We start from the raw sequence: 12,784 nt of genomic DNA, 5'->3' as shown, positions 1-12,784 counted from the left end.
AACTAGACACAATACTCCAGAAGAAGTCTCAACAACATCCTGTACAACTTCAACGTAACATCACAAATCCTATACTCAAAGCTCTGAGCAATGAAGGCAAGCGTGCTAAATGCATTCTTAACCACCTTATCTATATGTGATGCAAACTTCAAATAATTATGTACCTGAATCCCTAAGTCTCTCTGTTCTATAGTCCTAGTCAAGGCCCAATTTTAATTGTATAAGTCCTGTCTGCTTGTTTTTACCAAAATCTGCCAAAGATTCAGTCTAACAGCAATGTCCTCTAGTACTCAGCAAGCTCTATCTCTAATAGTGCAGCTAAGCCTAATGGGTGTCAGACACTGAAGTCTCCCATCCAGAGTACAACTTGTGATCCTCAGTGCTTCCTCCAAGTGGTATTTACCATGGGGCAATACAGATTCATCAACTACTAAATGATGCAACATTTGGCAAACACTTGTTATGAGTTGGAAGTGCAGTGCCCTTCTGGAGTTGGGAGCCAGTACTTTGCAATGGCAAGTTCCTAATACAAACCTCTGTACGTAGCAGAGGTTCAGTGCTCCTGCACAGTGAAGGAGAATGACCCTCACCTCGAGATGACTGTCTTCACTATCGATGGGAAATTACTGGGAGTAGAACGCCCATTCACGCTGAGAATGATGAGAATGATGAGAATGATACAGCGGGATTAGAACAGGGGGTGATCATGATCACTTCATCCCTCTTCATGACATTAATTTAGAAATCTATTTTATTTTGAGCATGCACCAGCATATTAACAGATGTTCCTACCTGTCCATTGTTCCTCAATTGCTTTAATCTGTTCCTCAGTGAAATACCATTGTACAGCAAGTTTCTTCCAATCTTTTGGTTTCAGTTGATGGTTTGCCAAACTCCATATGGCTACACGGAGCTGGCTTGTCTCTGTGGTGTGGTCTGGTTTGAATGACAATGGATAACTCCTTGTTGGAATTACAGAGCTATCCTGGATTTTCTGAAACAACAAGGACCATAGCGTTTAAATTCGGGCAAGAACTTTTTCAACTCTTGACACAGTTGTGATACGGGGTGACTTGAGCTACACTGCTCAGAGTATCATGCAGTCCAAGCAACACCACACCCCAGAATAATTAGCTAAAGAAACTGATTATAAATTAAATGAATCATTGCAACAGAATGGTTCTTTTAAATTCGCTCATGGGATGTGGGCATCACCAGCTGGTCAGGCATTTACCACCCACTCCTGGTTGCCCTTGAGAAGGTGGTGGTGAGCTGTTTTCCTGAACTCTGCAGTCTATTTTGTGTAGGTAGACTCAATACTATTAGGGACAGAATTTTGCCCTCGCAACACTGAATAACCAATATATTTCCAAGTCAGGTTGGTAAGATGCTTGGAGGGGGACCGGCATGTGATGGTGTACCCATGAATCTGTTGCCCTTGTCCTATTAGATGACAGCTACTTTCTAACTTCTCCTGCCATTCTGTAGCTGTCCAAGGTCCATGTTGGATAGGGACTTTGGGGACTGGAAGTCAGTGTTCCTGCACACCGATCAATGTGCACAGGCATGCAGTTCAGAGGGATCACTGGAAGGTACTGGTCATGGATTTGGAAGGTGCTAGCTCAGCATCTTTGGTGAATTTCTACATGTATTTTGTAGATAGTACACGGTGTTGCTACTGAGCATCAGCGATGGAGGGAGTGGATGCTTGTGGATCTAGTACCAATCATGCTGGCTGCTTTGTCTTGTATGGTGTCAAGCTTCTGGAGTATTATTGGAGCTGCAAGTGGGGGGTATTCCATCACAGTCCTGACTTATACCTTGTCGATGCTGGACAGGCTTTGGAGAAGTCAGTTGCTATCCCAATTTTCGGATTCCAAGCTTCAGAATTGGTCTTGCAGTGACAATATTTATATGGCTAATCCAGTTCAATTCCTGGTCAATGGTGACTCCCAAGACATTGAGACTTCGGTAATGCTGTTGGATGTCAAATGGTGATGGTTACATTCTCTCGTGTGAGAGACCATCATTTCCTGGCACTTACATGGCACGCATGTTACTTGCCACTTATCAGACCAAACCTGGATATTGACCAAATGTAACAAGAACTAGAAATGGAATGCTTTCATATCTGAGGAGTCACAAATGGTGCTGAACATTGCACAATCATCAGTGAACATCACCAGGCCTGTCCTTATGAAGGGAGCTGAAAATGTGTTGCTGGAAAAGCACAGCAGGTCAGGCAGCATCCAAGGAACAGGAGAATCGACGTTTCAGGCATGAGTCCTTCTTCAGGAATGAGGAAAGTGTGTCCAGCAGGCTAAGATAAAAGGTAGGGAGGAGGGACTTGGGGGAGGGGCATTGGAAATGTGATAGGTGGAAGGAGGTCAAGGTGAGGGTGATAGGTCGGAGTGGGGGTGGGGGCGGAGAGGTCAGGAAGAAGATTGCAGGTTAGCAAGGCGGTGCTGAGTTCGAGGGGTTTGACTGAGACAAGGTGGGGGGAGGGGAAATGAGGAAACTGGAGAAATCTGAGTTCATCCCTTGTGGTTGGAGGGTTCCTAGGCGGAAGATGAGGCGCTCTTCCTCCAGCCATCGTGTTGCTATGGTCTGGCGATGGAGGAGGCCAAGAACCTGCATGTCCTTGGTGGAGTGGGAGGGTGAGTTGAAGTGTTGAGCCACAGAGTGGTTGGGTTGGTTGGTCCGGGTGTCCCAGAGGTGTTCCCTGAAACGTTCCGCAAGTACGCGGCCTGTCTCCCCAATATAGAGGAGGCCACATCGGGTGCAGCGGATGCAATAAATGATGTGTGTGGAGGTTCAGGTGAATTTGTGGTGGAAATGGAAGGATCCCTTGGGGCCTTGGAGGGAAGTAAGGGGGGAGGTGTGGGCGCAAGTTTTGCATTTCTTGCGGTTGCAGGGGAAGGTGCCGGGAGTGGAGGTTGGGTTGGTGGGGGGGTGTGGACCTGACGAGGGAGTCACAGAGGGAGTGGTCTTTTCGGAACGTTGATAGGGGAGGGGAGGGAAATTTGAAGGTAGCGGAAATGACGACGGATGATACGATGTATATGGAGGTTGGCGGGGTGGTAGGTGAGGACCAGTGGGGTTCTGTCCTGGTGGCGATTGGAGGGGCGGGGCTCAAGGGCGGAGGAGCGGGAAGTGGAAGAGATGCGGTGGAGGGCATTGTCGATCACGTCTGGGGGGAAATTGCGGTCTTTGAAGAAGGAGGCCATCTGGGTTGTACGGTATTGGAACTGGTCCTCCTGGGAGCAGATGCGGCGGAGACGAAGGAATTGGGAATATGGGATGGCGTTTTTACAGGGGACAGGGTGGGAGGAGGTGTAGTCTAGGTAAGAAGATTGTGGATCATTGTTGAAGGAGCTGAAGTTGATTGAGCCTAGGACACTCGTCTAAGGAATTCTGCATAGTAATTTTACATCTCAGACATCTAACTTCCAAAAAACCACAACCATCTTCCTTTACTCCAATGTCCATCTTCCACCTGATTTCCTCTGACTTCTGTTTTGCTCAGGCTCCTTGATGCCACACTCGGTCAAATGCAGCCTTGATGTCACACTCACCTCACCTTTGGAACTCAGCTCTTTTGTTCATGGGTCAACAAGGCTGTAATGATGTTAGGAGCTGTGTGAAATTCAAACCAAGTATCGGGGAGCAGATTATTTATTGCTAAGCAAGTACTACTTGATGGCATCAAGGATGACACCGTCCATCACTTTACATGATCATGAGTAGACTGAAGTTTTCCAGGTAGGTGCCCAGGATATTCTGCTTTGTGTGTGTACAGGGCTTATCTGGGCAATTTTCCACATTGTCAGATAGGTGCTAGTGTTGTAGCTGTACTGCAACAGATTAATTAGGGCTGTGGCAAATTCTAGAGCATATCTTCATGCAGTGAATCAAATTGACTGAAGATGATGATGATGGCTATGATGATGAGGGCCTCTGGAGGAGGCCAAGATGGATCACTCAACACTGCAGGCTGAAGACTATTACCATTGGGTACCTTTTATACAGATGTGCTGGGCTTTTCCATTATTGAGAATAGGGATATTTGTAGAGAACACATTGGAGGAAGTGGGTCTATCTCCAAAACCACTATGAGACCTCTGCATTCCACAAATTCTGGTATCTTGTGCTTTATATATGTTCATCACTTTGTCAGTGGTGGTCAAGCCTTAAGTTATCTCAGCCATAAGCTCTGTATTTCCTTCTCGAAAACAATTTGATTCTCTCTTCTCCTTCGAAACACTCGTAAGACCTTTTTGATTTTGCTTTTGGTAGTTTTGTCCTTGTGAAGTACTTTGCACTAAAGCTGCTATATTAATGCCATCAGCAACAGAAATTGCTGGAGAAACTCAGCAAGTCCATGAGAAGGAAGCAGGGTTAATGTTTCAAGTCTGATGACTCTCCAACAGAACCAAATTCTGTTAATCCATGTTGTTGCTTAGAGACGACCTGAACTTTGGGCCTTCCCCAGATTGTTGATGATTGAAACAAAACCTGTAACAACAGTTATAAGTTTGGTGGTTTTGTTTTCTGTCAGGTCCATTCTGAATCCAATATGACACTCAATGTAGCATCTCAATGTGCTTTGGACTCCTGTGGACTCAGCTGTCCTCAAAACAAGTTGCAATGCTGTTGCTCCTTTGAACTAAAGATCTTCTTGTTGTCTTCTGGATCTCTTCATTAGCATTCATGTTGGTGCAGACATTAGTGCTGAATCATGTGAACTATCTAGAAACTGTTCAACAGCAGACTTTAGGAGTTAATGTGATAAGAGAGGAACAGTCCTTAGCTCTTCCACTTCACTCACAAACAACATCACCTTTTATTTTAAAAGGTGTGGCAGTGATCTGCTCACTTCTCCACAACTCATTGTCATGTGCTTTCCTCTTCTGTTGCTTTAACGACACTCTCATTTTCAATTTCAACGAACAATATGAATGGGAAAGGAATGAGGAGTTGGTTTCCCACAGCCTTCTATGCCAAAGGAAACAAGCCCACTTCCCAAAGAATCTTCCATCCTTAAGCAACCATTGTCCTCCAGCTCTTGCACCATGACCGTCAAAAATGCACAACTTCTCCCATTGGGTGGCTTGAACAAGGATCACTCACTTTGACCTGGGATGACTGGCACAGGGTTGGGATGACCACTCCCCAATGTGTTCAATGACCCAACTAACTTCCTTCATAAGCAAAATGCTGCAGATATTAGATATCTGATATTAAAATAACAATTGAAAATGGTGGGAATGCTCAGCAATAGAATTTTGTATTGGGCTTGTACAAAACACCATCAACAACCTGAGGAGTGGGAGTTACTTTTGATAAGAAGCTAAACTGGACCTGCCAAGTAAATATGTGGCTGTACAACAATAGCACAATACCAGTCAAGACAAAGATCCAATAATCATCCCCTATTCATCACTTTAAGCTTTCTTTCTCCCTTTCCACTATCACTGATGCACAGTGGTAGCTGTGTATACAACTCTCCAAGGCTCCTTTAACACCACCTTCCAAATCACGCATGATCTTCTCTATCTCCAAATTTTCCTCCAAGCTACACAACATTCTGGGCTGGAACTATATCATCATTACTTCACTGTGGTGAGTCAAAATCCAAGATCTCACTCCTGAACAGAAGTTAGTCTGCAACAGTTCAAGAAGCTGACTCACCTTGAAGGCAAGAAATGCTTTCCTTTCCAAAAATGCAAAAACCCATTGACATAATATAAACAACTGGGACTGCTCAAATGTCATGGATGTTCACGAGGTCATGGGGTATGGCACTAAGCCAGAGAAAAAGACATGCTCCATTCATTCATACCTTCAAATCATCCTGGAAAATCACACACCCTGTGACCACCCAATAACAAAAGAGACATAAAAACAGGAGCAGGAAGAGGCCGTTTGGCCCCTCTATTCCACACCGCCATTCAATAAGATTGTGAGTGACAAGGTGTACCTGTGGGATCAAGTGCTCAGGAAGGAGAGTGCCACAGCAAGCATCTTGGTGGATCCTGGCAGAGCATTTCAGCTCACCTTACCTCAAAAGAAAAGCAAATAATTTTTGGGCCTTTTCTAGCCCCTGCTCTTCTTCCTTCTCTCTTTGCAGATAGAAATGTTAAGGTAGGTTTCCCACTAAGTCATCCGTTAACTTGCATTTGTAATATGCACATGTCTATGGAAAGGAAGACCCGTTTGCTTTAGGCCTTTGCCACAGCTCAGCACGTTCCTGGCAGTTTTGCAGTAATCACTCAGAGTGGCTACAACTCACCACCCAGACTTTGCCGAGTATCCAGATTTAAAATTGCTCTGCCCTGTGCAAAACTAATAACGCTGGCATGTCAAAGACAAATTATTCAACAACCTTTATTCACTAACGTCACAATATGGACATTCCATTTTAGATCCTGATCCTGAAAATAATGAAGAGAGAAATTTGATGCAACAGAAAGAAACTGAGATGGGTTTATAATGATGTTGTTTGGTGCTATACTGTGAATGCAGTCTGACATCTCTGTACAAGTGTACTGTTCTTTAAAAAGCGAGTCTGCCTTTCAATGCATTCATTAGGATAAGAAAGGGAACGGATCAGTATTCAGATCTTGCAATTAATCATTAACTTGCTGAAACAAACTGAAATAATCAGCCAAATATCAGATTGATATTCCTTGTAAGTAAGCAATATTTTTAGATGAAAGATCATTAAACTTAATATACACTTTATAAAAACTTTTTTTAGTTGTTAAGAAATAGACCTTGTTTAAAACCTCAGTAATATTTTGTTGGCAAAACTAAAATTACAACCAAAAATTAATATTTATATTGTAAAATCGATTGTGAAAGTGGAAAACCTGGAGCAAACTTCAGAGAGAAGGTGCATATAAGCTATTCCCTACTGTCTCTTTTACCACCACTGGACATTTTAAAGCACTTTACAGACAATAAAGTACCTTTTGAAATGAATTCTCAATAATGTAGCATAGGGAAAAAGCTGCCACAAACAGAGATATGACAATGGCCTGTTTTAGTGATGTTGATTGATGGATAAATATTGACTAGTAGACTGGGGAGAACTCGCTGCACTTTCTCAATATTGGTGCATGGGATGTGTTTCATCCATCCAAGAGAACTGACAGGGCTTCAGGTTAATATCTCACCCAAAGTTTGGTAGTATGGATAGTGTGACGCTTGATTATTACATTGATGTATCAACCTAAATTTTATGCATAGGTTCTGGAGGGGACTTGAATCCACAACCTTCTAACTCAGAATTACAAAATTGTTACAGAAGGTAAACCATTTGATCCATCACATCTGCAGTTGCCAAACTGGGGACGTGATAGTCTCATGGTATTATAACTAGACTCTTAATCCAGCTAATGTTCTGGGGACAAGGGTTCAAATTCCCTCATGGCATATGATGGAACTTGAATTCAATAAATAAAAAAATAAAATCTGGAATTAAGAATCTACTGATGACCATGAATCCATTGTCGATTGTTGGAAAACCCCATTTGGTTCACTTCAGAAAAGGAAATCTGCCATCCTCACCTGGTTCAGGCCTACATGTGACTCCAGCCCAACAACAATGTGGTTGACTCTCAACTGCCCTCTGAAATGGCCTAGCAAGCCATCAGTTCAAGGCAACTAGGAATGGGCAATAAATACTGGCGCTTCAGTCCTGATGAAGGGCCTTTGCCCGAAACGTTGATTTTCCTGCTCCTCGGATGCTGCCTGACCGGCTGTGCTTTTCCAGTACCACTCTAATCTAGAATAAATACTGGCCAGCTAGTGACACCTACATCCCACGAGTGATTAAAAAAGGCAAGGGAACTGACAAAAAAAAAATGCTTTCAGTTGCTTATTACCAGGTTCCTCACAGATGATGAGCTGACATTTTATTTAAAATGCTTTATTTGGGGTTTAGCCTAAATTGAACTGTAAATCATTGTTACCACTCCAGTTTTGTTTTAAATTATATTTTAAATGTTGTTCAGCTGCACAGTTCATTGTGGATTTTGTGTTCAGTGACATGTGAATGAGTTTGCACAGAAGAACATGGGGAGAAACAATACTTCAGAGCAGGGATTGACAATGTGCCCAAGAAGGAAACTCTACCCCATTGAACTGAAACAATGAAAGTGTTGTTATTAGGGCGGGTCTACCATACTGGAATAATTTTGTTGACATAAATTCTGCAGTTACTGAGATACGCATAACCTTTTATGAACTAAAAACAAATTTCAATTAAACCAGATCAACCAGTCTTGCTGGAGATACATTTAGCCAACCATGGAAAACTGATGAACAGAACTTTTCCATTGCACTCAATAAAGCCACTTATTTATGAATTGCTTGAATTCTTGTATATGAATTGATAATCTGAAATCACGAACGTTTACACAACATGGACTGACTGGAGTGACTAAGTAGGAAGAACATGTATTTGCGAGAAGGTGGTAGGGTATCTGAACCTTACTAGCTTCCTGTCTGCACCAGGACTAAGGCAGCAGCAGGAATGATGGCATGGTGGCTCAGTGGTTAGCACTGCAGCCTCACAACGCCAGGGACCTGGGTTCGATTCTTGTCTCGGGTGACTGTCTGTGTGGAGTTTGCACATTCTCCCAGTGTCTGCGTGGGTTTCCTCCGGGTGCTCCGGTTTCCTCCCACAGTCCAAAAGATGTGCAGCTCAGGTGAATTGACCATGCTAAATTGCCAAGTCAGGGGTAAATATAGGGCAGAGGAACAGATCTGGGTGGGTTACTCTTCGGAGAGTCAGTGTGGACTTGTTGGGCCATAGGGCCTGTTTCCATACTGTAGAGAATCTAATTGAAAGAATAAAATGAATCAAATTTGCTCAGAAGGATTTAGGACAGGATCCTCCAGTGGTTCATTTAACTTAATCCAACAAATGGTTAAATCTTGTAAATCAAATATGTCCCAGATTTAATTGTGGATATGTAATCTCAGCTGGGCTGGCTGTATGTCACTTTGCCAATGGGTTGCACTGTTGTGGTGTAGCAGAATGGGTGACTACAGGACAGGGTAGCAGTCATTGCCCTTGTGTGTGGAGGTCAAGGAACTATGATGCCTCCAAGGATAAAACATTGAATGTAGCAAATGTTGACTTTCTGCTGATGGAAACATACTCTGTAAACAGCCAATGGATGAAGAAAGGGAAATAAAGAAAATGGACCATGTTAATATAAAATAGTAATTACAGCACAAATGGAGACCATTCACCACATGAAGTACATGGAGTAAGCCAGCCAGTCCCACTCCTCTGTTTATCACTTTTGCCCTATATGCTCAGCTCCGTTAAGTGCACAACCAATTTCGTTTTGAAATAATTGATCACTATCCTTGAAGTCAGCATGTTCCACATCATTACCACATACTGGACAGGTCCCCTGCATCTCCTGCTCTAAACATTAAATCCATTTCCATCGACGAGTGGGAACAGCTTTCCCTAATCTATGTTTGAAAATATCCATCAGATCTTCCCTTAACCACCTTTCCGTGAAAGATAACAATCCCAGCTTGTTCAATCCAATATTCTAGTGGTCAAACCTGAGAAGTTCAGCATAATATCCCTGCTTTTATACTCAGTACCTCTATTAATGAACATTAATCAATTAGAAAATGTGATATTTCCACACAGTTATTGTTTGAAAAGTTCAGTAATAATTAGTCCATAAGTTTATTATTAGCTTTTTATTAACAGAAAGTGCAACTATGCAAGTTCCTGGGTGAAACGCAGTTGCATATTGCGTTCATATACCTATGGTGCTTCAAAGCGATAGGACATAAATTCAATAGGACTCCTAGTCAGGTAATAGTCCTGAAGCTTTGTGCTCCAGAACTTCTTGTGTCCATGGCAAAGTTGCCCAGTACAGCTAAAATAATGTAATTTACTTGCTAATGTAGAAAACGGTCTAGGTATACCTGTCCACACAAAAAAAACAGGACAAAGGTCAATTATACCACCCCATCAGTTGACTCTCAACCATCAACCATGATGGAAGAGGTTGTTGATGGTGCTCACAAGGGGAAGTAATCTCTTTGTGTCTACCCTGTCAAGCCCACTAAGTAATCTTATATGTTTTAATCAGATCTCCTTTCATTCTACTAAACTCCAATGAGTACAAGCCCAAGTTACTCAACCTTTCATCAGAAAAGAAAATCCCTCCGTACTTGATATCAAGCTAGTGAACCTTCTCTGGACTGCCTTCAATTCCAGAATATCCATCATATCATACATTAAACTAGAGGAAAATAGTTGCACCGATGTTAGAGAAACCGCGATAATTAAATGTTAAGGAAACAGTTGGATAAATGCAAGATTGTCCTGAGCTTTGTCCCGTGAACCTGACTCTCAAAGCAATGGTTCTAAGGTTACTCACCTCCTTCCAGGCACAGTATCTTTCAGCTTTGATGATCATATCTACAATAATGATATGGTTGACTCTTACTGCCACTCCCAGTGGAGTTTTACCTTGCTGCAGAATTGGAAATGAAAATATTTATCTCTGGAAATTGTACTTCGTGAATTCCTGTTATTGACATTAGAATTTTTAGCGTTGGCAAAAATATAGTTTGCACATTTTTGTTCAGAATGGTAGCAAATAAATGACCAGGTACAACATTCACTTAAGCATGAAAATGAAAGTTATTCTAATTTTCAATACATCTCCTTGGTACTTTAGGAATTGAACTGAACACTTCTAAATGTAACATGTTGCATCTTTCATGGTGTTAAATTAAGAAATAGCCTGAGTAAATTAAAATAGGTAAGTGATTGACAGAAGATTTGTTTATAAATAAATACATGTCTATAATGTATATTTGCTCTCTGAGACTTTGTAAGCATGGAAAGAAAGAATAATTTATTATGTGTAGTCAACTGGGATCAAGTGAATCTCTTGAAGAGTTTAAGGGTATGGGGGAATTCAGGAGGACAACATGATAGTCTGGGCAGATAAGGTTAACAATAATTCAAAGAGATTGTATAAGGACACTGAGAGCATAAAATAGCAACTAGGGAGTGAATAGGGCCCTTTAAAGATCTGTGTATGGAGGTCTGTGTGTGGAATCACTGGAGATGGGCGAGATACTGACTGATTATTTTGCATCCATTTTTATTGTGGAGAAAGAAATTGAGGCGAGGGGAATTGGGAAATAAATATTGATATCTTGAAAAGAGCCCACATTACAGAAGAGGAAGTGCTAGAGATCTTAAAAAACATAAAGGTAGACAAACCTCCTGGACCTGATCAAGCGTGTCTCAGCATGTTGTGGGAAGTTAGGGATGAAGCAAAGGGGCCCCTAGCAGAGATATTTGTATAATCTACAACCAGTGGTGAGGTGCTGAAGGACTAGAGGGTGGCTGATGTTTAAGAAAGACTGTAAGGAGAAGCCTGGGACATACAGACCTATGAATCTGACATCAGTGGAGGGTAAGATATTGGAGAGGATTCTGAGAGACAGATTTACACATATTTGGAGAGGCAAGAATTGATTAGGGGTAGTCAACATGGTATTGTGATTAGGAAATTGTGTCTCACAAACTTGGTTTAGTATTTTTGAGGACGTAACCAAAAAGTTTGATGAGAGCAGAGCAGGAGACTTTAGTAAAGCCTTTGACAAGGTCCAACATGGTAGACTAATTAGTAAAGTTAGATCAAATGGGATTTATGGAGAGCTTGCCAATTGGATACAATTGGATGGTGGAGGGTTTTTTTTGGACTGGAGGCCTGCGAAGGTAGTGTACTGCAGGGATCGGTTCTCGGTCCAATTTTGGTATTTATAGAAACAATTTGGATGAGAATTTAGGAGGCATAGTTAGTAAGCTTGTGGATAATGCTAAAATTGTTGGTATAGTCACAATGAAGGAGGTTCTCTAAGATTACAAAGGGATCTTGATCAATTGGGCCAATGGATTGAGGAGTGGCAGATAGAGTTTAATTTAGATTAATATGAGGTATTGCATTTTGGTAAAACAACAAGGGCAGGACTAGGGAGGGCCTTGGGTAATGTTATCGACCAGAGAGACCTAGAGACCTAGTAGTTTCAATTCTCGCAGTATAGCTTTGCACTCTCAGGTTCCTCAAATGTTTAGCTCTTAGTAAATGGCAGCTATGTCTGCTCTATGATTTCAGATTCAGTACCATCTTTACTGACGTCCTCTGAATGCTTTCAAATATCTTAGTATTAATTGTACTTAAGCGTGGTCCGTTGAAGTTTTATTGTCAATGTGGATGTTTACTTGCTATTGTGGATTCTTTGGGCCAAATGGGCTCTTTCCTCATAGTATGATTACAAACCATAATTTCAGAAAACCCAAGGACATAATGAACTGTTAACACCAACATGTGCTTTTAAAAAGATGACTGATACAGCCAAAAGATGACCGTGAACGTAAATTCAGTGGCTGTTTGGAGAGGAATTATGGAACGTCACATCCAAAGGTGTCATAGAAGTTTTAATTTGAGAAATGACAAAATGAACTGTTACCTCCTGAGCTACTCATGTGCATTAGTCTGGGGTTTGAGCACTGATGTGGTACACATTTGAAGAACTATCCACTAGTCACCCCAGGATAGCAAGTAAAAGAATAAACCCTTCTGAATGCTGAAAGCTAATGAGTAATGACAGTTCAAAGGTAGACAAGTCAAAAGAATTTTGGCTTAACTGTGAAGCCAAGATTCTAGAAATCAACTGTTCAACGATCAAAATCCTACTATCTAATAATTGCAAGTGACTC

The 12,784-nt window shown here is 41.8% G+C and overlaps 1 protein-coding gene across 3 annotated transcripts in view; it reads right to left on the bottom strand.

Annotated features, from left to right (window-relative positions):
• LOC122558602 (ankyrin repeat and death domain-containing protein 1A-like) overlaps positions 1-12,784 on the bottom strand; it is a 47,782-nt gene that overhangs the window by 16,202 nt on the left and 18,796 nt on the right. For 2 of the 3 annotated variants that reach the window (XM_088000340.1, XM_088000341.1), the window contains exons 13-14: positions 10,425-10,520; positions 793-994 (exon numbers count right to left, since the gene is read on the bottom strand). In XM_088000340.1, coding sequence (XP_087856466.1) covers positions 793-994; positions 10,425-10,520 — 298 coding nt within the window. The remainder of the gene's footprint in view (positions 1-792; positions 995-10,424; positions 10,521-12,784) is intronic. The other variant, XM_088000342.1, reaches the window with a different exon arrangement.

The sequence above is a fragment of the Chiloscyllium plagiosum genome, unplaced genomic scaffold (genome assembly GCF_037043375.1).
Source record: "Chiloscyllium plagiosum isolate Xiang-an unplaced genomic scaffold, Cpla_swu_hap1 HiC_scaffold_2, whole genome shotgun sequence".
Lineage (NCBI taxonomy): Eukaryota > Metazoa > Chordata > Chondrichthyes > Orectolobiformes > Hemiscylliidae > Chiloscyllium > Chiloscyllium plagiosum.
The sequence above is the reverse complement of the archived record's forward strand: the minus strand, read 5'-3'. Positions and strand labels throughout refer to the sequence as shown.